This window comes from Euleptes europaea, chromosome 18, assembly GCF_029931775.1.
Source record: "Euleptes europaea isolate rEulEur1 chromosome 18, rEulEur1.hap1, whole genome shotgun sequence".
Lineage (NCBI taxonomy): Eukaryota > Metazoa > Chordata > Lepidosauria > Squamata > Sphaerodactylidae > Euleptes > Euleptes europaea.
This window is the reverse complement of record NC_079329.1, coordinates 22292149-22318845: the sequence shown is the minus strand read 5'-3', so window position 1 is coordinate 22318845 and position 26697 is coordinate 22292149. Positions and strand designations below refer to the sequence as shown.

Here is a 26697-nt window from a genome sequence, read left to right as displayed (position 1 = left end):
TGTGACTTGACGGCACTTTACACACACACAGGGCCTGCTTCACCCTATCTTCACCCTATCTTCCTCACCTGTCCTTGTGGCCGGTGTAGGTTATTTTATAAATGTGTCTACCCAGTGGAGCCCTGGCCTGGATAGCCCAGGGTACCCTGATCTCGTCAGATCTCAGAAGCTAAGAAAGGTGATCCTTGGTTAGTATTTGGATGGGAGGGAGATCGCCAAGGAAGTCTAAGGGTGCAACGCAGAGGCAGGCAACGGCAAACCACCTCTGTTTGTCTCTTGCCCTGCAGGGTCACCATAAGTTGGCTGTGACTTGACAGCAATTTGCACACACACACACAGGTATGCCCAGTGTAGGTGGGCTTCAAGCATCCAACCCAATTGGACACTGACTGTAGAAAAGAGCTTGCTGGACTTTTAAAAAAGTCTTTAAGGGGCCACTGGATTTCTGTTTAATTTAGCTGCAACACAGTTGCCTTGCTATGGAGTGGGGGTGCAGTCCTAAGCAGTTACTCTAGTTGAAGTTCACAGTGTTAGGTGAGTTTTGATTGGAATGGTTCTGCATAAGCTAGAAAATCTGTTTGTCTTGGAAGGTGCTGTAAGACACCTGTTTGTAGATGGTGTAGTCTAAAGTCCACTTGAATAGAAGAAGGGGTGATGGCTTCCATCCTGGGACCTGCACCTCCATCTCCTTTGCTCTGGTGCACTAGTCTTTCTGTTGTGACTTTAATTCATCAAGCTGGATGACTTGAGTACTGGTGAACAGCTGAGGATGATGGTGAGAACAAATTAGCTTGTGCATAGAATTCTTTGGTAAAGTTGGGAATGGAACACAGGTGTCTCAGAAGCAAGTGTGGGGTTTTTTGTTTGTTGAATTGCGCTGGCTGTATTTGTAAAATGGAGATTGTTTGACAAGCAGAGATTGATATTCATAGGATTCTAGAGCTGGAAGGCACCAAGAAGCCATTTGATCTATGTACACTTCTGCCCAGCCACCTCCTTGAGATCAGTCTATGGAGTCCGAACAACAAAATGCTGGTGTAACAGATGCATTGTGCTACAACTTCGAGTGGCTGAAACAAACAATCCAAGCTAGAGACCAGTGGAAACTACAACTATAATAAAAAGCAGGTTATCTAGCCAGTGGACTTGGGTGAGGGAGATCCAGACTGACATCTCTGTTCAGCTAAGATGCTCCATGGGTATCCTTCAAAAAGCCATTTTGTGTTCTAGTCTGATCTCTTTGGCAAGAGGGTGGTATGCAATATGCAAAATTACTTATTGATCCCAAATAATGGTGACATGCTTATGGTTTGAAGACAAATGAATAATAGTAGCATTTGTAAGTAACTGGCAGTGTGTGGGAGGTAAAATTACTGTGTAATCATCTCACGTTTATTTACACATCAAGGTGTCTTGCTGCGTGTCTTCATCCCTTCTGCCTTCCGGTAGAGCTGCTGTTCCTTGTTTTCATACCCTGCAAGACACAGGATACTTTCTTCTCTCCTTCAGACTATTCTCCGTTCATCTTGGGAGAACTTTGTAATTACAATCTCAACACACGAATTATTTCCACAATCAACACTATCAAACCATCCACTGAAAATATGGTACGCTAGAAAGTAGAGTACGCGCTTCGCAGAGCTCTGAAAGTCCTAGATGTGAGAGTAGAGGCAAAGGTTAACTATGAACTGGAGTAAAGGACTATGATAGCAAGCCCTTAATAGCAGTAGTATGAATTGCAAATTGTTATCAAGTTCAGGTTCTCCTTATTATACAGTTAACTGACCTTTCAGAATAATACCATGCAAATTATCATTTTGTCCACTTTTTAGAACATATTTGTATACTGTTGTTCTTTTCACTCACCTTAATTGAAATTACTAATGAGATGGGTTTTTTTTAAGATGGTGGTCCATTAATTTTTCTAGATCAGAGTCACTTATCTTAGTTCCATGGTGGTTATCTGTAAAGTTTTGTTTACTTGGACACTTTCAACTAGCTCTGAAATGAGAAAGACGTTTTACATCTGGTACACCTTTTCTTCTTTGTCAGTCTGACGCCATGAACTGGAATAAAGGTGGCCCCGGTACCAAAAGAGGATTTGGTTTTGGCGGCTTCCAGATATCGTCTGGAAAGAAGGAAGAGCCAAAACTCCCTCAACAGTCCCATAGTGCTTTTGGGGCCCCTGGTTCTGCGGCTGGATTTGGGAAGACGGCACCACCTCAGCTACCTTCTTTTTACAAAATTGGATCCAAACGGGCAAACTTTGACGAGGAGAATGCGTAAGTTGTCCACTTTTTTCGGTCATGGCTTATTAGATGTGCTTGCTTGCTTTTGCAAGTCAAGCTTGTGTTCTTTGTTTCTAGTTCAGTTTTCCGTGCAGTTTTCAGCTTGTTTGGCTGAGGGGGCCTAAGAAGGCTTGTCACTTCTCAGCTCCAGTAGAGGATTTCCTTGTTCCAGTTCTCCTGACTGTGGAAGGAAGTGAGCTGTTGACATCAACACAAAAGTCCTTCTGGTTGCCACACTTTACTGACTGTCCATTCCTGAACTGTCCAGTTGGGACTCTTAGATATACCAGAGAGCCAGCATGGTGTAGTGGTTAAGAGCGGTGGTTTGGAGCAGTGGACTGGCTTTGATTCCCCACTAATTCTTGTATGATTCTTCTAATCTGGAGAACCGGGTTTGATTCCCCACTCCTCCACATGAGCGGTGGAGGCTAATCTGGTGAACTGGATTTGTTTCCCCACTCCTCCACACAAAGCCAGCTGGGTGACCTTGGGCTAGTCACACCCTCTCAGTCCTACCTACCTCACAGGGTGTTGTGGGGAGGGGAAGGGAAGGTGATTGTAAGCCGGTTTGAGTTTCCCTTAAGTGGTAGAGAAAGTCGGCATATAAAGACCAACTCTTCTTATTATTATTATTTCCCCAGCATGAATTTAAAGTGTGTGTATGTGTGAGACACAGAGAGTGGGTGTGAGAGGGACTGTTCACGGTTCCAGAGTCCCCTACACCGTTTCTTTTTTAAAAAAAATATTGTGACTGGGCCTATGATTAATGAATGTATCAAAAGACAATCTGGAATTGGTTATTACAGCTTCACAGCGCAGTTTTCCCTCCAATAAGTTTGGTGTGTGCTGACTTGGCTGTTTGTATGTCTCAATTTGCAGGTATTTTGAGGAAGAAGAGGAAGATTCCAATAATGTTGACTTGCCGTACATTCCCGCTGAGAACTCTCCCACTCGGCAGCAATTCCATTCCAAACCACCTGACTCGGACAGTGAGGATGACCCCTTGGAGGCATTCATGGCTGAAGTCGAGGTGAGCTGCCATTTCTTTATGAGTTGCAGAGCCTGGGTGGCATCATGATTCACCAGAAATGGCTCCAGGGAGTACAGCTTTAAAGTCAGTACCCCCTGAAGGAAGTAGCCTTAAAATATTTTACCCTATTTATAACATTTTTTTTTAAATCTACCTTTAGTCCTAGGACATCCAGGTTACAGCAGTCCAATAAAGCTATAAAATCTAGATAGTACCATTAAACAAAATTAAAGTCCAGGGCAAATATGTCAAAAACACAACCTGAAGGCTGGTTGGTCTACAAAAGTATTTATTGTACTTGTATTCCCTCACTAGGGAGTAGAACAATTGAGACACCACCACAGAAAAGGCCCTGTGCACATAATTAAATTTGGGCGGGAGGGGGCATGGGGCAACATCTTAACCACCATTTTCAAGAAATAGGGAGAGGGCTCAATCCAGAACTACCACTGAACTGAGTTTTTGTATTTAGATGAATGCTTATGCACTGCAGAATGCTTAAAGTGATACAGCAGGAATAAGCTAAACGCCAGTAGTCTTTTTGACTGCAGAAGTCATCTCCTGGCAACTGGGCTCTGAACACTTTATGCTGCTGCATTCTTTTGCGTGTAGATCTGTGAGTTCCAGTGTAAGAAGACTTTTTGGATCCTGTGATGTGTTTCTTTTGTGCCCCCTTAGGATCAGGCTGCTAGAGACATGAAGAGGCTGGAAGATAAAGACAAAGAAAGGAAAAATACAAAGTAAGTTTTTTTTTCATGGATCACAGCCACGTCGAAATCTGAGAGATGGAGAAGTGCATGGAATTATGCTATATTTCCTCAGGGATCACATTTGAAGTTTTTGCCGTTCCAGCATCTTAACCACCATTTTCGAACATCCTTAAAGGCAGTGATCTGAATCCCGAGGGTTGATTTGTGGGAGGGTGGTATATGAATGACTGTGCATTGTAGCCAGAGGGCCCTTATTTGCTTAACATTCTGCAAACAGCTCATCCATCATGCATGGTAGATGCAAAACAAATTTGTTCAAGATGGCCCTCCATAATTTGGCATGTCCTGGTGGGTTGGAATTCATGTAGACCCGTCTTTGTTGCCGCTGAATGTTGTTGATGTGAAGTTGTATTGATGCCGGTCAGGTTGAATGTATGGAGCTGGGTATGTGGAACATTTGCAGGGAAGTTTTGTTTCTCTGCTTATTTTTCCAGGGGTATACGCGATGATATTGAAGAGGAAGATGACCAAGTGAGTTTCCTACGCAATCTTTCTATCTATTATGAAAAAAAATCGCCAAATGCCTGCCATCACAAATTTCTTAATATTCTTTGAAATAAATTGGAATCACTTGAAAGGGTCGTATTGTTTGCTAGGGGGATTTTGTATGCGTGTGTCTGTCCCGTCTAAGTGCATTGGGTCATACAAATTATAGCTGAAAAACCTTTGAGCTTGCGCTTGATCTCCATATCAAAGGGACTGTTAATTATTTTCCAAGTCCTGTTATTTAACACCAGCAACCAAGAGCTTTATTTATGTTTACATTTAAAAAATTGTAATTCAAATTCCGGAAACTCTAGCCCTGTAGTTCCCATTCTACGTGAGCTACTGCTCTGGCCTTTGCTCTTTCTGATCAGGCCTACTGGTCGGGAGGGGAATGGTTTTGCCCATCCTTCGTATCAAGTATGATTGGAGCATTCAGTCACTTCTGAGTCAAAGACACAGCAGAATGACCCACACACTTTGGTGGAGGTTGCCTGTCATATCTTTGCAGGAGCCCCTGTTCTAGCCTCCAGTCAGCTGGCCTGCCGAGAACAATCACAGGCTTAAGGCCTCTGAGGGTAGATCATTATTGCTCATACCAATTCTAAAAATAAACTCTTCAGGGCATACATATGAAGTACATGTCCGGTTTTAATTCGGACAAAGTATGCCTCAGCTGTCAGAAGCTTCTGCTCACCTCAAGAGATATGGTTAAATTGGGACATTTTTGGAGTCTGAATGTAAAGCTACCATTTGGGGATCCTTGACAGTAAGGAACTCGAACACACCGCACAGCTCTCTTGAGAGACGTTAATCCTAGCTTGGAGGATGGCATGTGCTTTTTAATCTGCTGAATGTCCATGTGGCCTAGCTGAGGAATAAGGACTGAAGAAGAAGCTCACGTGCAGCGCACCAAAATTCTCTGCAGATTGAAGTCCTGAATTCATTGGTGGGTGGAGTTGATTGTGTCTTCCTGCCCTCCTTTGTTTTTCTCTTTGCCCACTACTTCTTTTCCCTCCCACCACTAAAGGAAATGGAGTGCATCGTGGAAAACGTGTTACCTGCATCTCTTGCTCACTGTTTAAAAACCTTGCTGGATTGTCAGGCAGTTGCACTATTCTTATGTTGCACAAAGAAGAATATCAGCTTTTAAAAATTGCTTCAGTTATCTAGCATTTAAGTCAGCTTACATACTGGGGGGAAAAACTCAGTGAAGATGCCTTATTTCTAAGAATCTCTTAGTGAAATCTCCACACTGAAAGTCTAAAATGAAATTCTAACAAGAAGGGAAAGTAGAAAAGAGCAAGAGTCCAGTAGCACCTTAAAGGCTAACAAAAATATTTTCTGGCAGGGTATGAGCTTTCGTGAGCCACAGCTCACTTCTTCAGATACAGCTAGAATTTGAATCCATCTGTCTTTAAGTAGAGAGTGAATTCAGACAAGCATTAGTATGTAAATGTTAACAGTATGTAAATGTGAATAGCAGGCGTGATGGGATTAGGTGTGGTATGCAGAAGAGTCTGTGATGTCCAGGGGAGAGATGGATGTGGAAAAATCAGCATTGGTAATGAGCCATGAATGCAAGGTCTTTATTCAGCCCATTGTAAATGCATTCATGGCTCATTACCAATGCTGATTTCTCCACACCCATCTCTCCCCTGGACATCACAGACTCTTCTGCATACCACACCTAATCCCATCACGCCTGCTATTCACATGTACATACTGTTAACATTTACATACTAACGCTTGTCTGAATTCACTCTCCTCTACTTACAGCTAGAATGTGAATCCATCTGTCTTTATCTGAAGAAGTGAGCTGTGGCTCACGAAAGCTCATACCCTGCCAGAAAATATTTTTGTTAGTCTTTAAGGTGCTACTGGACTCTTGCTCTTTTCTACTACTGCAGACAGACTAACACAGCTACCCACTGTGAAGAAGGGAAAGTGCTAATTATTTCTCCCCTTCAAGTTTAAGCATATGGGATATTCCTTTTGATGGTAATACACTGGCATGCTTTCCAAAACCCTTTTAAGGAGCACACAATGAAGAGCTGTGTTTGAATGTTTCTGTTACCTGATGTAGGTATTTCCAGCTCTCTACCTAGTGGAACAGAAGCTTTCAGGATTTCAGAGGAAAACTCCAAGCTTGTTCCAAGTCCCATAGTTTTCCATCAGCTCTGCTTTGTGGAATTGTTTGTGGAAAGCTTATGTCCTTCCATGTCAAAGGATTTTATTCCTGAATGATTCTTTCCTGGACTTGAGGCAAAGAAACTAGAATGATACATTCCGTTGGCTCAATATAAGCTGGTGTAGGAATAGACAAGATTTTGAATTCTCCCCCAGGCCAAATCCTATTAGAAGTGAGAGATGCGACTGGAATGTTGAGCTTTAGCACTTCTTACCATTGGTTCTTGGATGTTGCTTGCATACAGATTTCATCTTGTTCCTTAATCAAATTCCCCTTTTAGGTTTAGAAGAGGAGGCGGGAACCCCTTTTTATAATGGGCTTTTAGTCTAAGGATACAGGAATTATGACTATTTGGGAACAAATATTAGCTTTTAGGCATTAAAAGATGGTGCAGCAAATGGAATCACAGAAGTTACTGCTCTGCATGCTCACACATATCTGTGTTAGTTTGTGGCCTGTTGACTGTCTGAAAGAAACGCCAGCTCTTCCAGTTTCAGAAAATCTGTATTACCTAGAAGCAGTTCTTAGTTGCCTGGTACCTGAGCAAAAAGCTGCTTACAGACTTGCATGAAGGCAGGACAATGCTTAACATAAAGAAAAAGGGAATACATTTGGGTATTCTCAGAGGATCTTTCTCTCTCTCGTGATCATTTCACTGATATTAGGGGTTAGTAGAAAGGGTTCCCAGGGCATTGGTAGTAATGTTCTGGCAGGCTTCAGCCTCAACACTTCTTATCATAGAAATTAAGGACTGCAAGGTAATCTTATCTCAGCACTGGTGAACATTTTTTTGAGATACTGCCTGAACATTTTGGATGCACTGAAATTCCCAGTTTGCTATTTGAGCCAAGATATAGCAACCAGCATACAAGTCTTTAATACAGGTCTAAATCATTACACCGGTATTACTGAAAGAGCACGATTAAAGTTGAAAGACATAGATAACCTATTTGTCCTTTGTAGGTAAGTGTTAAAATAAAAAGCAATCTAAATGTGTCTAGCCCTTAAGCAAAAACTTCTTGTATGCAGTTATACTGCTGTGTTTTGCTGCAGGAGGCTTACTTCCGTTACATGGCAGAAAACCCCAATGCTGGTGTGGTCCCAGAAGAAGAGGAGGATAACCTGGAGTATGACAGTGATGGAAATCCAATTGCTCCATCCAAAAAAATCATCGACCCTCTTCCTCCAATTGATCATTCAGAGGTGAGGGAGTTTTATCTATTGCACTGAGGTTCTAAGGATGGAAAGCGGCACTTCCAAACAAATATATACAGGATTTTATGTCATGACTGCTCACAGCTTTTCACAACCAAACTGGTCATTCAGTTTCCTCACAGAAGCTGCACACCTGCCAGCAGCTATTGCCTGAACAGGAATGTTCACAATCATTCCATGCCACTTGGGTAGAGGCAGCGAACAATTTTTAACCTTCACGGTGACGCATCTGACTAACTCTGTTTGACCGGCAGATTGAATACCCACCATTTGAGAAGAACTTCTACGACGAACATGAAGAAATCACCAGCCTCACTCCACAACAAGTGGTGGAGCTACGCCATAAGCTAAACCTGCGGGTAAGGTGTATACAGAGCTCTGCTCTGGGAGGTGCCTTGTTCAGACATTGTAGTGGTAATTGTGTGCATGTCACACGAGATGCAGAAGTAGCACGATTACTGTTCAGTGTACTTGTTTGGAAAAAAATCCTTGTTAGATGCCTTGAGCATAGGGTGAGTTACAACATTGTTTAAGTAACAAAAACCAATAATCTGTAACCGGACAACATTAAAACCCATCCCATCATACAGGCCCAGATGCTTCCTTTATACAAAAATAGTCTAGCCAGTCAATAGAATGCACACCCTTTAAAACAGTGACGTTTTACAGGCATTTCTAAAGGCCATTAAGGACAGTACTTAGCATACAGCTTCTAGCAGACCACTTCAGAAGGGTGGTGCAACTATGGAAAATAGCTGCAAAGAAGAGGATAGTAAGAAAAGAGTCTTCAATGTGGTTGTGGCCAGGGTGCAAAAGGGTGATGGGCACCACTACAAAACAGCTGCCCTGGGGGCAACGCCAATTCCACAGTGGCTGCAGTTAGGGGCAGGGCCAGTCACAGCTTGCTGGGAGGCTTCATGACACTCGGGAGATGCTAAGAATTGTCCTGCCACTGGGTGTTCCTTGCCGGCACAAAGACTGTGCTTCCTGGGCTCTTCTGAAGCGCCTCCTGCATTGAGGCAGAAGAAAACTGGAGTTGGCTTTTTGTTTTGTGGAAGAGAAGCTTTTTGGTTTCCGTTTCCAAAGGGAAGGAACGGAGAAGAGCATGGTGTGATGGAGAGAGGGGGTCTGTTCGGGCAGAAAACATGGGGTTAATATACTGAATAAATGTAAATTTGGTTTGGGTGTTGGCAATTGGCTGCCCTCAAACTATTTCAGATTGATGTTCAGCACCTTTGAGCTGGCAGGGTGCTCCTCCTGTCTTATGAAGTGCCTTGTAGTTAATGTGCAGAGGGAAATTGGACAGGAACTGATGATTCTTTGGTTCTACCACTGCTTCCAGATTCTCTGTTGCCTCCATCATGAGCTGCTTTCCAGTGTGATGTAGTGGTGAAGAGTGGTGCACTCTAATCAGGAGAACCGGGTTTGATTCCCCGCTCCTCCACATGAGCGGCGGACTCTTATCTGGTGAACCAGGTTGGTTTTCCCACTCCTAGGACATGAAGCCAGCTGGGTGAACTTGGGCTAGTCACAGTTCTGTCCAAACTCTCTCAGCCCTACCTACCTCACAGGGTGTCTGTTGTGGGGAGGGGAAGGGAAGGAGATTGGAAGCCGGTTTGATTCTCCTTAAATGGTAGAGAAAATTGGCATATAAAAACTAACTCTTGTTCTTCTTAAGACTAGGAAGCCATTTTCTTCACTAGCCTCTTATGGTTTCTCCAGCTTCTAAAATAGATACTTCCCAGTTTACCATCCACTTTTTATTTCACTGGGTCTGTGTCTTGCATGTGATAATCCCCCCAGACTTTTTTTTTTCTGTGATACTGATTGTATTTGTTGATGAGTGGTCGTGGCTTCTTCTGGACCTGCAGGCTCCAACTCTACTTGGTTGATCTCTCTGCTGTCCCAACAATAAGGTTTTTGATTATATGGATGTTCCCCTAAATGTGCTTTACAGTTGGACCTGCCACTCCGGGACCCTGAGTAGAATTGCACCATATTCAGTATGGGGATAGTGAATCTGTAGTGGGGAGGAAGAAAGCCAGTTGTGTGGATTCAGTGTATGAGACAGTATCGGGTGGGAGGTGGATGATCTTTGACTCCCTCTTTTCCCCCTCACAGGTTCTACAGCATCTTGTAGATATGGTAAATAATCATCTCTCCCCCAAAAAAGTGTTCAAGCTTTGCGCAAATTTATTTGATTCTTCGTAGGTCTCTGGAGCTGCTCCACCGAGGCCAGGAAGCAGTTTTGCTCATTTTGGTTTTGATGAGCAACTCATGCATCAGATCAGGAAATCGGAGTATACACAGCCAACCCCTATCCAGTGCCAAGTAAGTCCTGCTCTATAGGGCAGTAAAACAGAAATCCCAGAATGTAAACTGCTGTCTCTCGTTCCTTTTGAGAAGTATGTGGCATACCTCCCAACATAGCAGTGCTATCAGTTCGTTCCTTGGCTAACTGGTTGTGTGTGTGTGTGTGTGTGTGTGTTAAGTGCTGTCAAGTTGTTTCTGACTCATGGCGACCCTAGGAATGAATGACCTCCAAAACATCCTATCATTAACAGCCTTGCTCAGGTTTTGCAAACTGAGGGCCGCAGCCTCCTTTATTGAGTCAGGCCATCTCATGGTGGGTCCTGTTCTTTTCCTGCTGCCTTCAACTTTTCCTACCATTATTGTCTTTTCCACTGACTTTTGTCTTCTTGACATGTGACCAACGTATGATAGCCTCAGTTTAGTCATTTTAGCTTGTAGGAAGAGTTCAGGCCTGGTTTGGTTTAGAACCCTCTGATTTGTCCCTTTGGTGGTCCACGGTATCCGTAAAACTCTCCTGCAACGCCACATTGCAAAGGAATTCCTGCCGATGATCAAGGGCAGCGGTAGTCACTCTGTGGCTCATAGAGAGCCACATTTGCAGTTACCGTCAACCGCATTTACTTCCATCCCTGGCTTGAGGCCTGTACCTCATGGAGGCTCACAGCTTACCCGTTACTCTCATGGCAGATGTTTCAAGGTGGTAACCACCTGCAAACCACAAGCTCCACTAGCTAGCAAAAGCCTTGCCATTTTGCCCTCAGAGTGGTAGAGACCTTTGATCTAGCCATGTGTAAATCCAGTCACCTTGATATTTGATAGCGGGAATATCACAAATAGTGTAACTTCTTCTGAGACTATTACAAAGGGGTGTGGACAAATATTTTATATTTAAATACAGCTCTTCCCTAGGGAGATTTAATCTTTTCAAAAATCATCCACCAAGCTCAGTGTCACCTGTTGCATTTTGGAAAGCTGGTGGGTTTAAAATATGTGCAGGTAGTTTATTTTTCTACTTCCTCCTTTAGGGTGTTCCAGTAGCACTGAGTGGCAGAGACATGATTGGCATAGCGAAGACTGGCAGCGGGAAAACAGCGGCCTTCATTTGGCCCATGTTGATTCATATCATGGATCAGAAGGAGCTGGAACCGGGGGATGGTCCCATCGCGGTGATTGTGTGTCCAACGAGAGAGCTGTGCCAGCAGGTAGGTACAGATCTAGGGCTTGTTGAAAGGCTAGGGAATTAGTAAACACCGAGCTGGAACAGCATAGACATCCCCAGGGTTTCTGCTTTGGATTGCCTTTGTCATTTAGATTTGCAGCCTGAGATGGTAACATTATATGAAAACTAACTTAGAACTTCCAGCTACTATTCCACATAAAACCTATTCAATAAATGATACTATACATATATGAAGGCAAAATAATAATAATAATTGATGCAAGGGAATTACATTTTAATAAATTATGTAACCACTATGCATTTTGCACAATCTTCATCAGGGGAGATCTTTCTCTGCTTTTTTACACTTGCTTGATTGCTTGCCTGGGACTCTGAAGTGGAGAAAGAGCCCCCAGAAGAAGCTTGTGAAAAATGCATAGGGGGTTACAGAATTTATTAAAATATAATTCCCTCACACCAGTGATTTTTTTTTTTTTTGCCTTATTTTGTTTTGCTGCAGCCCCCACTTTTTCTAACTTTACATATCTGGAAATGCCGTAGGTCATAGTTCAACCACCTAAAAGGAGAAGAGCCCCTGAAAGAGAATTTGCACACTGAGAAAGCCTCTCCACATGAGTGATCATCTTCTAGCTCTGGCCGCACTGATGCCCTCCCCCCATTGGTCAGATAGTCCTCCTGCACTGGGTCAGGAGGGGGATGGAATTTAGCAACACAGGTGGACTTGGAGTACTTGTCCCCTTTCATATCTCCAGAGACCAGTGTTGAGACCCATGTGCATTGGAAGAAGGCACAAATATGGAGTGATGCTTCTGCAGCTGCCCCTTCTGTTAACTCTCCCCCCCCCATGTGTTGAGCTCAATTTGTAAAGGCAGACTGCAGCTGTGGCAGGGAGGAGCAGGTGTAAGATCGGTTGCCTCTGTCAGAGTGTTTGTTTCTTCCCTGATCTGCCTTTCCATCCCCAGTTGCAGTCCTATTTCATCTTCATTCGATGTTCTCTACATAATGCTGGAAATAAGGAACCCTTATCAGTTCCGCTACTTTTGTGAAAATGATAGATGGGGAAAGTTTCAGAACAGACGGGTGGCAAGGAGAGGGACCTGCTGTGGTCTAGATAGGAATAGTGTTTATTGAGCAGTGGGTGCTGAAAGGGGCGGATGGGTAGGCATGGAAGTAGCAGAGCAGAACTCAAGTCAGTGGAAGGGCTGCTTAAAACTAGAAAGCTTGCAGATAGTGGGTTGGATCCCTCTAATGTTGGTTCTTCTGCCATGGGCTAGCCTTCTGCCATTGGAAGAGTTTCTTCTTGCTGCAGTGGAAGGCTCCCTATGCTGGAGAAAAGTGCCACTGTTTCTGGGGTGGATTTCAAGGACACTGCATGTCCTCATAGCTAAATTGCTGGGGAAGATGGACACATTTTGCAGTTCCTTCTCTTGCTTTCTTCTTATCGATGTTCTGTGAACCTGTCTCCCGTTAGATCCATGCTGAATGCAAACGTTTCGGGAAAGCCTACAATCTGCGCTCCGTGGCAGTATATGGTGGAGGAAGCATGTGGGAGCAAGCAAAGGCTCTGCAAGAAGGAGCAGAAATTGTCGTCTGCACCCCGGTGAGTGCTTCTCCGGGCGGCTTGCTACCACACAGGGTTTGGAAGGTTCAGCTTTTGTCTGTAAATGGAACTAAGCTTTCTCGAATGAAGTTAACTGGAGTAAAGTCTCAAAAGGGAGAGGGATGGGGTCTAAGATCTTTGGAAGTCAGTCTCTCCTGAGGGGTTTGTCAGACGTTGAAGCAACCAGACATCGTCCCTCAAGTACTGCCTTCCAGTTTTTTGTTTCCGTGCTGTCCTGGCTGCCCGGAATTCTACTTTCCCCCTCTTCATAAAGCTGCCAGGCAAGGATCCTACTGGTCATGCTCAGAAATGAGCCCTAGTAACAAGCATAGGGAAAACTGAATAATAGATCACTCTTTTTCCTTTTTAAGCTCTGATCTAGCAATGTCTGTGATGCAGTTCAATACATTTGATACTAACAAGCTTGCTTCTGTTTCAGGGCCGGCTGATTGACCACGTGAAGAAGAAAGCTACCAACCTCCAGAGGGTCACTTACCTTGTGTTTGATGAGGCCGACAGAATGTTTGACATGGGTTTTGGTAGGTAACACAACAAAAGCAGGCACAGGATGGATGTGCCACAGGGCTGGGCCCATGTTCCCCGCTTCACATCCTCCTCCAAGGCTGCAGTGCGGTTTGGCAAACCAGTCGGTCAAGGAACGTAAAGGCAGGATGTCTTCCTTAGAAGATTTATTGCCGCCTTGTGCAGGCTATTTTAGATGGCAGTGGTGGGGTAAAATGACGGTCCTCGGAGATGGAATGTCACAAGTAGGAAGGGAAAGAAAGGGATTCGACCCGGTGAAGAGTAGTGAAAGTTTTGGGAAGTCAATAATGCAATACAGATATGCACACCCTGTGGCGGTCTCTGTGGTTAGCTGCGGGTGGTGCTCTTGGTCTCCAGATGTTCCTGGGTGGGAACATGAAAGGTTGGCCACTCCCATCCTCTGGAATTTCATAAATCTGTCAAAGCTGAAGCCCAGCTCCCTTCCAAAATGCCATTCCTGCTCAAGGAAGCATTTTGTGGCCCATGGGAGGATTGTTTGAGTGTCTAGCTCTCTAATTTGCTGAACACCCTTCAGATGAATGTGGGGCACAGTAGTTGCAGCAGCAGCCTTAGAGTTGGCATGGAGCCCCTGGCTCTGTGGATACATCTTGTCTGCCCATGGCTGGCAGGACAGACCTAGAGAACTGGTGCCATCTTGTCTCACTGCCTCTTGCCCTGTCTATCTCTTGGCTGTGTTAGAAATTGGCCAAGGGAGGCGCACATATGTGCATGCTCACACAACTCCAGAATGACTCCTGATTTTTTTTTAGTGGATCAATCGTGGGGGTTGTTAATTGATCTCTTTCAATTTCATCATATTTCTATGTTACCAAAACTCTATTAAGTGCCTTTCAAGGAAGAGAATGTTATGTCACTCACCAGAAGGAAAGGCTTTTTTTCTTGGAGTATAAATTAAAATATCCCTTGTAATAGTCGCATGTTGAAACCCAAGCCTCTTCTAAAATCCAATTTATGTGAAATCCAAAATTTCTGGATACATCTTAGTTGAGTCCTGCCCCCTTCTGTTATCCGCAGTTCCCAGTGTTCAGCAAAGGCCCAGTGGTTCTCCCTGGTAGCTAGCTTTGTTTACCAAATTTGACACAGCAAAGGTAAAGCTAGAGTATCTGCATAGCCTATAGGTGTAGCTTGCCCTTAATTTCAAGCCACTAGTGAAGGAGCCACAAGCCACTGCCAAAAAATCAAATCAGTGGGTTATAGATCAAATTAAGCCTGAACTGACCCTAGAAGCTAAAATGACTAAACTGAGGCTATCATATTTTGGTCATGTCATGAGACGACAAGAGTCACTGGAAAAGACAGTCATGGTAGGAAAAGTTGAGGGCAGCAGGAAAAGAGGAAGACCCAACAAGAGATGGATTGACTCAATAAAGGATGCCACAGCCTTCAATTTGCAAGATCTGAGCAAGGCTGTCAAAAATAGGACATTTTGGAGGACTTTCATTCATAGGATCGCCATGAGTCGGAAGCGACTTGATGGCACATAACACACATACACACACACGGTGAAAGAGAGCAAATATTTCTCTGCCGGTAAAGCTTTCTAGCTTCATAATTAACACTCATTTCATAATGCATACAAAAGCCATTTGAATGGCTTATATCTGTCTCCTTATGTACCCTGAGCCTCAATTCAAATATCTCAGCATTGCATTCAAGAATCCCTGAAGTTGAATTTTGAGATGGTTCTGCATTTTATGAGGTGAAAGTGTATTATCCCAGAATATACCCAGTGTTGTTTCAGCTATATGCCGTGCTTGATTTATCTGGTTGGTTGCTTAGAAATCTCAGTGGGGCTGCTTTTCAGGCAGAACAAACAGGGCCTTAACTGGAACTCTCTTATTCTCTTTATTTAGAATACCAAGTCCGCTCAGTTGCCAGCCACGTGCGTCCTGAAAGGCAGAGTGAGTGTGGGCGTCTTTAATGTGGAATAATATGAAACACGCCTTTTATGAGACAGAAGAGACACCTGCCTCTGTCAAGATGTCTCTTCTTGGGAAGTGATGCTTGCTTCCCCGTTTGGGTTAATTTGAGCCCTTCCCCAAACCCAGAATCTCTTTTCTGTACCTAGAAATTAAGTTGGATATTAAACACATTTGTGCTGCTTTCTCTAACCCTCCTCCAGTTCTAACCGTTTCCCGGGCCTTGCCAGGTTAGTTCATGTATAGGCAGTTTGTATTCCCACTAGCTGTTGCCTCTTCATCTCCCCTTCCAGAGTGGTGTAGTGGTTAGGCGCGGTGGGCTGTTATCTGGAGAACCGGGTTGGTTTCCCACTCTTCCACATGAAGCCAGCTGGGTGACCTTGGGCTAGTCACAGTTTTCTCTGAACTCTCTCAGCCCCACCTACCTCACCTGTCTGTTAAGGGGAGAGGAAGGGAAGGAGATTGAAAGCCAGTTTGATTCTTCCTTAAGAGGTAGAGAAAGTCGACATAAATCACAAGCATTGCCTTGTGATGATGGCTTTCTCCCCATTCCTGGCCACCCTTTGTCCTCATATTATTGGGGTTTTTTTTGCCGTCAAGTCACAACTGACTTATGGCAACCCCATAGCGTTTTCAAACCAAGAGACATTCAGAGGTGGTTTGCCATATCCCACCTTCTGTGTCATACCCCGGTATTCCTCGGAGGTCTCCCATCCAAATACTTGTCAGGGTTGAGGCTGAGAGTGTGTGACTGGCCCAAGGTCACTCAGCAAGTTTCCATGGCAGAGTGGAGATTCGAACCTGGGTTTCCCAGATCCTAGTCAAGCACCTTAACCACTGCACCACACTGGCTCTGTCATATTGATACGTGAATAGTAAAACAAGAGTCCTGTGGCACCTACAGTGTCTAGTAGCTCAAGTGATTCCTGGCAGATCAGATTCCTACAGCCAACAGGTTAGTAGGTCGGCTAGCCTCCCCCCACAGCTTCCTGCCCTGCTTGGATTGGAAGGAATGTAGGATATAGGTATATCTTTTTGTCTCCACTTGAGCAAACCTAATCTCATAGTGTGATCAGACACTACTGGCTTTACTGCTTGTTTTGTTGGTGAGCCGCAGCGGAGGCTGTTTGAGAATTCACGTTGATACCTTCAATGTTGTACCATATGCCAGCTGGAAGCATTTTTCCCTGGCAATGGCCCACCTAGTTAAGTGCAGACCTATCCCTAGCCACTTGCAGAATGTCACATGTCTAGCTTCTGGGGGCTTTGCGTTGGGATCACACTGTGGCTTCCCACATGACCCCCTTCCTGCAAACTAAGTGCGGCTTTCCTGGCTCAACAGCTCTGTTGTTCAGTGCGACTTTTCGGAAGAAGATTGAGAAACTGGCCAGGGACATCCTGATTGATCCTATTCGGGTGGTGCAAGGAGACATCGGAGAGGTAATATTTCAAGTTCCCCTTCCGGAAAACCTGTTCTGAAAGAGCTGGATATGGAGGGAATCCCTGGGTGCACGTTCCTGCCAATTCTCTTTTGTTCAGAGGCAGTTGCAATTTATTGCAAACTTCCGACTTGCTTTTATCTTTTCCCGTTCCTCTCCCCCCCCCCCAATCTAAACAGGCAAACGAAGATATCACTCAGATTGTGGAGATCCTCTCTGGCCCCAACAAGTGGAATTGGCTGACCAGCCGCCTTGTAGAATTCACCTCTTCAGGGAGTGTCCTCCTGTTTGTCACCAAGAAGGCAAACGCCGAGGAGCTAGCCAATAACCTCAGGCAAGAGGGGCACAGTTTGGGGCTACTGCACGGCGACATGGACCAGAGCGAAAGGAACAAGGTCATCTCCGATTTCAAGAAGAGCACCTTCCCAGTTCTGGTTGCTACCGATGTGGCAGGTGAGGGTGCCAAGAACTGATTTGTCTAAAGGCCCAGGAGCTGTTTGTTGTTGAATCCTGTTCTGGACCTCCCTGCCTTTCCCCCACCTTCTAGCTTTCACCTGCCTGCCAGCCTGTCTTAGAATCATAGAGTTGGAAGGGACCACCAGCGTCATCTAGTCCAACCCCCTGCACAATGCAGGAAATTCACAACTACCTCCTCCCCATACCCCCAGTGACCCCTACTCCATACCCAGAAGATGGCAAAAAAGATGACCCTGGAGATCCCGTCCATCTCTATGTTTCTGTGATTTCTTTAATTTCTAATCGAAGTGCAGACTACTAGCTAAAGTTTTTTGGGGATGAAGTGGTTGCTGCCAGCTGCTAACTGAAGTTTTCCTAAATGGGAGGTGACTGAAAAGAGACTTGAGCAGCCTTGGCTCAGCCTAGGGAGAGAAGCGGCAGTGCAAGCTGGGTGGAGACTTGAGGTGGTCTTGACCCCAGACGTGGCTTCCCCTGTTCTGTGCCCCAGCTCGTGGTTTGGATATTCCCTCCATTAAGACGGTGATCAACTACGACGTAGCCCGTGACATCGACACCCACACCCACCGCATTGGTCGCACGGGAAGAGCCGGCGAGAAGGGCGTGGCCTACACCATGCTAACACCCAAGGACAGCAACTTTGCTGGAGACCTCGTTCGGAATTTGGAAGGAGCCAACCAGCATGTTTCGAAAGAACTCTTGGACTTAGCCATGCAGGTAATGTATGTGTGTGCGCTCAGAAGCGCCTTCGTCTTTTTCATGCCTGAAACGTGCATTGTGGATCTGAAAGTGAGCTCCCTGAAATTGGTGGGTAGATACACATTTTTCAAAGTTGTGTGTTGGTTGGTGTTTTCACAGGATATTTTCCTACGCTTGAGCCAGGGAGCAATCTACTGAAGGAGACCTGGGGTCTGGTTATTCTTTCAGTCTTAGCCAGTCAGTAGGTTGGACCCAACCAGGTCTTCCACTAGTAAAAAAAAAAAAAAAAAAAAGGATAAGGGAGTCCACCGTAACCATTCAAAAAGGCTGTGCTAAGGATCATAGGATCCCTAACCTGGATGGCCCAGGCTAGCCTGATCTCGTCAGATCTCAGAAGCTAAGCAGGGTCAGCCCTGGTTAGTGTTTGGCTAGGAGACCACCAAGGAAGTCCAGGGTTGCTGTGCAGAGGAAGGCACTGGCAAACCATCTCTGTTCGTCTCTTGCCATGAAAACCCCAAAAGGGGTTGCCATAAGTTGGCTGCGACTTGACGGCAATTTACACCCACACCCACACCCACACGTGCTGAATATTGCCCTGACCTGGATGGCCCAGGCTAGCCTGATCTCATCAGATCTCAGAAGCTAAGCAGGGTCAGCCCTGGTTAGTATTTGGATGGGAGACCACCAAGGAATACCAGGGTTGCTGTGCAGAGGAAGAGACTGTTCGTCTCTTGCCATGAAAACCCCAAAAAGGGGTCGCCATTAGTTGGCTGCAACTTGAAGGCACTTTACACACACAAGGATCATAGGAGCTACATGGACAAAAGCCATGTGGAATGGGGGCTGTAGCAAAGATGGGTAAGATTAAGTAAAAATGCTGTCTGGATCCAGCCCCCACAGCATTTTGAGGGTATTCAAAGGGATATTGTGTTTGAATCGGAGAGGTCTGCGTTCTCTTGTGGATTCACCTCTACCATGTACTCCTTTTGTTGTAGTCTCTCAGCCTGGCTTTTCTCCAGTGGAAGTACCAGTTTGAGGCAGCGTTTCTAGTCTGATTCTCACAATTTTAGGTTCTAACAGTGAGGCATATTCTCAAAGGGCACTTCAAGTCCAAAGTTTGTTTTCCCCCTTTCAAATGTGTGTGAGGCTTTCCCTCCCCTATTAAATGTTTAAAATAACCTCTTAGATTTTTGTCTGTTGCTTTTTGGGGGAACAGTGTAGAATTTTGGTGAATATTCCAGTCCCTCATACTGAACACACACACACGAACACATGAAGCTGCCTTCTACTGAATCAGACCCTTGGTCCATAAAGTCAGTATTGTCTACTCAGACCGGCAGCAGCTCTCCGGGGTCTCAGGCAGGGGTCTTTCACATCCCCTACTTGCCTAGTCCCTTTGACTGGAGATGCCAGGGATTGAACCTGGGACCTTCTGCATGCCAAGCAGAGGCTCTACCACTGAGCCATGCCCCCTCCCCAAGTATACTGTATACTTTTTTGGGTGGGGGCGGGCTTTGCTTCTACATTGCCAGTCTGAATTCTCCAGCCTAGAGTGGCCTGAACCAGGTCACTATCCTGTGCTGCTCGTGCCTCACAGACTTATCTCTTTTGCTCACATTGCTGTCCTCTTTCTTTTGAAAGAACGCCTGGTTCCGAAAATCCCGTTTCAAAGGAGGGAAGGGCAAGAAGCTCAACATCGGTGGCGGAGGCCTGGGGTACCGCGAACGCCCCGGCCTGGGTTCTGACGGTTCTGTAAGTACAACAGAGTAACTCTCCTTGATCCAGCGACTTTGGCCATAGACAGGTATGGCTAAACACCGGCATCTTTGTATTGCAGGATCGTGGGAGTAACAGCGTGATGAGCAATTACGAGGCATACAAACCTTCAACTGGAGCCATGGGAGACAGGCTGTCTGCCATGAAGGCGGCATTTCAGGTAGGTATGACCACCTGCCCCGGTAACAATCTCTCCCTCTGCCACCTCTGTTGGTGCCCCTTCTCCACAAGGGCAGCTGCCTTGTCTATAAACCAGACCTGCCTATCCAGATAATATCAGGAGAAGAAGAAGAGTTGGTTTTTATATGCCGACTTTCTCTACCACTTAAGGAAGAATCAAACCAGCTTACAATCCCCTTCCCCTCCCTACAATAGACATCCTGTGAGGTAGGTGGGGCTGAGAGAGCTCTAAGAGAGCTGTGACTAGCCCAAGGTCACCCAGCTGGCTTCATGTGGAGGAGTGAGAAACCAAATCCAGCTCACCAGATTAGCATCCACCGCTCATGTGGAAGAGTGGGGAATCAAACCCGGTTCTCCAAAGCAGAGTCCACCTCTCCCAGAGAGTCAGAAGGCTGAAAGGAGCAGGTGGAGGATCTTTGTCCAGCCTTCCTTTATCCTCCTTCCCTTGAGACAGGCTTCTCTGCAGGCCCTCCACATTGCTGTCGGTCTATAGCTGGAGAGGACCATCAGAAGAAGTGATGAATCTTTGCCATCATTACTACCTTTTGAAAGGTCAGGGGGTAGAGTTGCATCACTTCTATTTTGGTATCCCGTCATGAATTCATGAAAGTAAGTTATTGTGTAGAGGGAGGGCCCAGCAAGAGCTTTTTCTGCTTTTTCAACCTCCAGACTGAATTTCCCTGAGGGTGTGTGTATGTGTGTAAACTGCCATCAAGTCGCAGCCAAATTATGGCGACCCCCAGAAAGAGGCTTTCAAGGCAAGTGAGAAGCAGAGGTGGTTTGCTGTTGCCTTTCTCTGCAGGCTCTTCCTTGGTGGTCTCCCATCCAACTACCGACCCTGCTTAGCTTCCAAGATCTGACGAGATCGGGCTGTGCCGTGCCACCTTCCGTCCCTTCCCTGAGGGCCGGCACAAGCTATTCAGCAAGCACTTTTTTTGTTGACCAGGAGATGGGGCTGTCAGCTTCCATCCAGCATCTAGATCAAAACTGTTCATTGACACATCATCACAGGTCAACCCTCTTCCATACTAACAAATGTGCTTCAAGCAAAGCACAGAAAGGAACATGTGCTTTAATACCAGAGGAGCCTTGGGGGCAAAGTTTGGTTCAGTCAAGTCCTCCAAGAGACTCAAGCAAGAAAGCCAAGCCATGTATAGGAGAGGGCAGTAAAGGAATAGCCAGTGTTGTGACTCGACCAGTTTGATTTGGGAGACGTTTGACCCAGCAGAAAATATGGCAGTTGGAGTAGAGTAGCCAGTGTGGTGTAGTGGTTAAGAGTGGCGGACTCTAATCTGGAGAACCGGGTTTGATTCCCCACTCCTCTACATGAGCAGCAGACTCTAATCTGGTGTACTGGGTTTGTTCCCCCACTCCTGCACATGAAGCCAGCTGGGTGACCTTGGGCTAGTCACAGTTCCCTCCGAACTCTCTCAGCAGCACCTACCTCACAAGGTGTCTGTTGTGGGGAGAGGGAGGAAAAGCGATTGCAAGCCAGTTTGATTCTCCTTAAAAAGGGAGAGAAAGTCGGCATATAAAAAACAACTCACCTTCTAGAACTCCGTGAAGTGCACCTTATCCAGCACCCAGCCTCCAATCTTTGATAACATCTAGTGCCCCTGAAGCAGTGAAAACAGAAAAAGCTGCACATACAGTATGTTTTTTTGTGTGGTGAAGTTGTGTTTTTTTCCCCTTTTTCTTTCCTACAGTCCCAATATAAGAGTCACTTTGTTGCCGCCAGCTTTAGCAACCAGAAGTCCGGCAGCTCTGCCGCAGGGGCCAGTGGCTGGACCAGCGCCGGCAGCTTGAACTCTGTGCCGACAAATTCAGCACAGCAGAACTTGGCAAAATCCGACAACCCGATGAGCGCAGCAAAGGGGCTGCCAGGCTTCGTGAGCTCTGGAACCCTAAACAGCATCCCTCCCTTCCAAGCCCCCGCAGTTCAAGCCTTCAACAATGTGAATGCCAGCAACAGCCTCCGGGAAGGGAGCGGCGGTGGCCGGGAAGGGAGCAGTGGAGGCCGGGAACGGTACAGTGACAACCGGGGCAGCGGTCGCCATGGGGACGGCCAGCGCCACGGAGACGGCAGCGGTCGCCACGGCGACAGCCAGCGCCATGGAGAGGGCTATCGCCACGGAGAGAACCGCCACGGGGACAGCCACCGTCACAGCGAAAGCCGACATTCCGGCGGCGGAAGCAGCAGCCGCCACGGGGACAGCCGGAATAACGGGGACAGCCGGAACAGCGGCGAGAACAGAAATAGCGAGAACCGGAACAGCGAGAACAGGAAAGACGGCAACAGCAGGGACAACAGCAAGACAGACGGTTTTGCTGTCCCGGAACCCCCAAAGCGCAAGAAGAGTCGGTGGGACAGCTAAAACCCCAGTTCTCCCACCAAGTGGCAAAGGTGCCTCTCGAAGGAGGCTCGGTCTACCAACAAATGGTCACCGAGGAGGATAACAGTGGACAAGAACGTTCCCCAACCAAGCCTTGGCTGGTGCATCTGTAGACAGCTTCACTTTAATGGCACGTAGGTGTTGTGCTTTGGTCAAAAGGAAAGGGTTCCCTTTCATGGGACTTCTCCATGCTCCACCTTTCAACGTCCGTCCACCTGAAGGACTCAGCAAGAATGATAAGTTTTGGTTGGGGTGGTTTTGTTTTGTTTTTTGTTTGTTTTTGCTTTGTGTCCAGAAAGAGGCTCAAACCGGGTAGATTCCCCTCCCAAATCAGTACGGACTTCAACTAACCCAGCCTCTGTGTCTCCACGGCCCATCACCATCACCCCCCAAACCTTTTTCAGCTGGTCACACTAGCTGGCTGCGCCCGGATCTGCTTGCCATGTTCATATTAATTTTGCCCGTGCATAGTGATCAGGGATGGGGTGCCAGCAGCTACCGTGCGCAGCAAACGTAGATGGAACAATGATCCCTGGGGTGGGCATTTCCTAATCAAGCAGGCCCATCGACGCAGGACTTTAAGGCCCTGTGTCAGAAACACAATGTCTTGCTGGTGGCTTAAGTCACGCATTCAGATAACCGTTTTACTTTTCTCTCTTGATGTATCAGCCCCACCTTACTGAGCCCCGTTCTTTATTAGGATTTGTGAGCAGGGGCTGCGGCTTGAATCCCGCAGGTGTCAGTAGCCCACACTTAAGACGGGGAAGCGTGACAGAGTGTTAAATCACCCATTCTGTCCCATGCTGCTCAGTATTAATAGCCAGCTAGCACTGCTTGAGATTTTATTCCAAGAAGTGTAGGAGAGAGAGGCAGGAAACATTTAAGCAGGGCACCCTATTGGGTTCTGTCATTTCTCCCTCCATACCTAAGCCAGCTAAGATGAGGAGTTTGGGTGTAGCTATCTTGGAGTTGGTCATATGCCATATTCCAGTAGCAGGCTGAGTGGCTTTTAACTTGTGGGTCCCTTTTGGCATAGGAGCCTCCCGGTTGCCTGCCTGCCTGCTGTATTTCATAGAGATGCTTTTGGGGCAGAATGGCAACATTTTACCCCATATCTAGTCTAAATTTTTACACAATATGTCGTCATCTGTCATCTAAATTATTTCTTTGTGGCGGCAGAGAATCTGGCATCCGGTGGGGCAAAAACCTCAGCAAAGGCTTAGCAGAATCCGGGAGCTTCTGCCTCCCGGGGTGGTCTGGTTTCAACACTTGTGCTGGTCTGAACAGACATGTGGGGAACAGAAGCTCTGATAACCAGGAAACGGATGGGGAAAGGCAGGCCAAGCAAGTCAGGGGGGGGTGGCTACTACCACAAGGCTCTCCAGGAAATATATTGATTTTTAACACAACAGGCTTCCATTAGGGTAAAGTCTTGTGTAGATTGGTTGTAAATATTCCAGATTTTTATTAATGGTCCCGTCGCCCCACCTAAGCCCCAGTTAAAACATCATTGGGCAGAGAGACCTTTCATACACCATATCAAGTTGTTATGATTTGGCGGGCAGATCCTGGCAGTTTTTCAAACTTTGTAAGTTTGGGACTGATTACAGAAGAAGCGTGTACATAGAGATGCTGAAAATGGGACCTGTTTGAAACAGAATTCGGTGCGCTTTCCGAAAAGGCTTTCACGCACATCTGGAAAGAAGCAGCAAGTATAAAAATATCTCGCCTTTAAAAACAACAACTGTGTTCTTGGGCTCTCTAATTCCTTTCTTTTTTTCTTGTTTTTTTGCCAAGTGTGGTAGGATAATCGTTTGCTGAAAATAGTTCTGTTTTAGCCTCTCATTTATACAAAATTATCTGAAGCCGTGTCTTGTGACATGCTGTTTCCTTTACTTTCCGCTTGCTCTTCTAGTAAATGTTTTTATTACTAGGACAATTATCTGGCCTGTGCCTGGTTTTTTTGGTCTTTTATACCTCTTATGAGTAGTTTTTGCTGACTCCCACAAGGTCAGGCTGCAGTAATTCTAAGGAGTGTTTTGCCAGCTCGGGTTGGCTAGAGACTCTGAGCCTCTTTGCCTTTCCTTTCGACAAGTTCCTCACCTCACTTGCTCCAGTCTTTGTGTTATTTTTCTGCTGGTGAAAATGAGAGGAGGGGAATCTCCTCTGACCACATAAAAAGGCTTATGCAGGGTATTGCGGGACCTGCCTGGATGAAAAACCTTGTGGGTGGGGTGTACAGAGGAAGAGAATTTAGTGAGACTGAGTGAAAGAGCTGGCTGGATTTAACCCATTATGTCTAAAAGCTTCATCTGTCATGCTCCGATCCATGTTCATGCAGGATACGTATTTTAGCATTTGTTAGTGTTCTCTAATTCAGACCCTGTTCCCCAAGACATGCCATCCTTTGGAGAAAACAGCCACCTTTCCCCTTAAAATAGAGCCCAGACTACATGTCGACCAGTTTGTGTTTCCAAATTTCTAGCTCCTGCTGCCAGGAGGGGATGATTTGCAAAGGAGAAGAAAGAAGGCAGGAAAATTCTGTGTTCTGCTGTACTTATTTCTTACAATACAAAATACACAACCGATGCTGCGAAACTTACAGCAAAGAAATAACAGCTCCTTGAGGCCACCAAGTATATAGAAGATCCTAAATAACAATTTTGTAATGCAGTCCCAAAATATCAATGCACAACTCTATAAAAATACTACTAAGGATAATACTTCAGATGCCATTCAGAATTCAAGTCCAATGTGCATGACTGAAAATTGGAAATAGAATTGTAGATGAAGGCCACAGGCTGAAGACAAGCTGAAGACCACACCCCCGGTATTCAGTAGTTTCGCATAGCTTCCTCAGTTGCAACTGTATCCACTAGAAAGGAGATGTATATGCATGAAACATCTTCCCTGGATCTTCTGTATACCTGGTACCCTCGTGGTGCTTTTATTTCTTTACTGTACTTATTTCTTAGCCATTCTGCTTCCAGCTGGGAGTCTGGACCCCTCATTTGCAACATAAAAGTGGGTCTGAAATCTCAGCGGAGGGGGAAATTGCAAGGAGAAAACAGACCAGTGGAAAATTTTAAGCACACTTCTCACTTCATGCTCTTCTGCTGCAGCTGGGTGATTGGAAATGCAAGTTAGTCCGTAACATGTAATTTTCAGCCTTAAAGGGATTCCGTAATTGCCTTGGATAGCTATTCTAGTGGGCAGAAATTGCCCAGTATTGAACTGAAGTCTACTCCTCTTGTAGTTTTAAAAATGTCGCCTCTTTGTCTGCTGTTCCGAGTATAGGAAGAGTGAACGACTGGTCTATTTCTTACCACTTTCTCTGACAGTTCCACTGCTATTGTTCATTTTGGGTTCAGAACACCTCTAGAAGATTGTAAAATTGCTCTTGCTATCAGCCGAACAAGAGCTGTGCCGCTGCATCTGGTTTTCATGTGAGATTCTAAGCACAGATAACTTCAGAGAAAAAGGGAGGTGTAGTTTGCAACTTGTGAAGAAGATCAGTGTCCATATAGCTGGGAAGAATGTAGAGAAGTGTCCGTAAAATAGGAGAGAAAAGAAAACCCTATAATCATACCTGTCATGATCCATATTGGCAGAGCTAGTCTGAGTGGAAACCTAGTTCAATTTAACGTTCAACACAAATGTCCATAGAGACACCAAGTTCTAGAATGGTGCCATTCTTTGTCAACAGATAATCATCATGAAGGACAGCTTTCAGTTGTTACCAGAAGTTCAGACTGTCGGTGTTTCTATTTAGGTGTGACGTTCAGCCTATTAGGTATCCCTTACCGTTCACAGCATGCTTGCTTTCTTCTGCAAGAAAAGTTCATATTTTCCCCCTGTGCTTTTCAGTGTTTCTAAACAAGGCACAGTATCATTTCCATTCTACAATAAAAAAATAATTAGGACAATCGCCTCACTAAAGAAGTTTTGCTCAATTAAAAAAGCAGATGATTACATTAAACACGAATCTTGTCAATCTCAAAAAACCCTTTCTGAGCTATTGAAGGAAACTGGAGTTAAAGTTATAATTAATCAACAAGCTGCCGTTCATTGCAAGAAGGAAACATCTTCTAGAAAGCTTTATTCCCCGTTGCAATAATACAACTGAGTCAAAAGAGCCTTTAAAAATAGAGTTCCCTTAATTCTAGGTCTACAGATTCAAATT

At 45.6% G+C, this 26697-nt stretch overlaps 1 protein-coding gene across 3 annotated transcripts; it reads left to right on the top strand.

Annotated features, from left to right (window-relative positions):
• The first annotated feature begins 748 nt into the window (after positions 1–748).
• Positions 749–22496, top strand: DDX42 (DEAD-box helicase 42). 3 transcript variants are annotated; one of them, XM_056863346.1, is made up of 19 exons: positions 749–775; positions 1510–1607; positions 2053–2282; positions 3168–3318; positions 3997–4058; positions 4523–4559; positions 7816–7965; positions 8232–8336; positions 10189–10308; positions 11316–11492; positions 12942–13070; positions 13510–13609; positions 15488–15535; positions 16896–16993; positions 17172–17445; positions 17957–18183; positions 19807–19917; positions 20003–20101; positions 21828–22496. In XM_056863346.1, the coding sequence occupies exons 2-19, from the start codon at positions 1605–1607 to the stop codon at positions 22494–22496; spliced, it is 2790 nt and encodes a 929-aa protein (XP_056719324.1). In that variant the 5' UTR covers positions 749–775; positions 1510–1604. The 3 variants fall into 3 exon arrangements, with proteins under 3 accessions (XP_056719324.1, XP_056719323.1, XP_056719325.1); XM_056863345.1 differs by lacking the exon at positions 749–775 and having other exon boundaries at positions 1476–1607; XM_056863347.1 differs by lacking the exons at positions 749–775; positions 1510–1607; positions 2053–2282; positions 4523–4559 and having other exon boundaries at positions 3246–3318.
• Positions 22497–26697: the final 4201 nt, after the last annotated feature.

Excerpts from the sequence above, each read along its gene's own strand:
- DDX42 (XM_056863346.1), top strand. Across the intron at positions 10,309-11,315 it reads CAACCCCTATCCAGTGCCAA|GGTGTTCCAGTAGCACTGAG; the intron begins GTAAGTCCTGCT and ends TTCCTCCTTTAG. Across the intron at positions 15,536-16,895 it reads CGTGCGTCCTGAAAGGCAGA|CTCTGTTGTTCAGTGCGACT; the intron begins GTGAGTGTGGGC and ends CTGGCTCAACAG.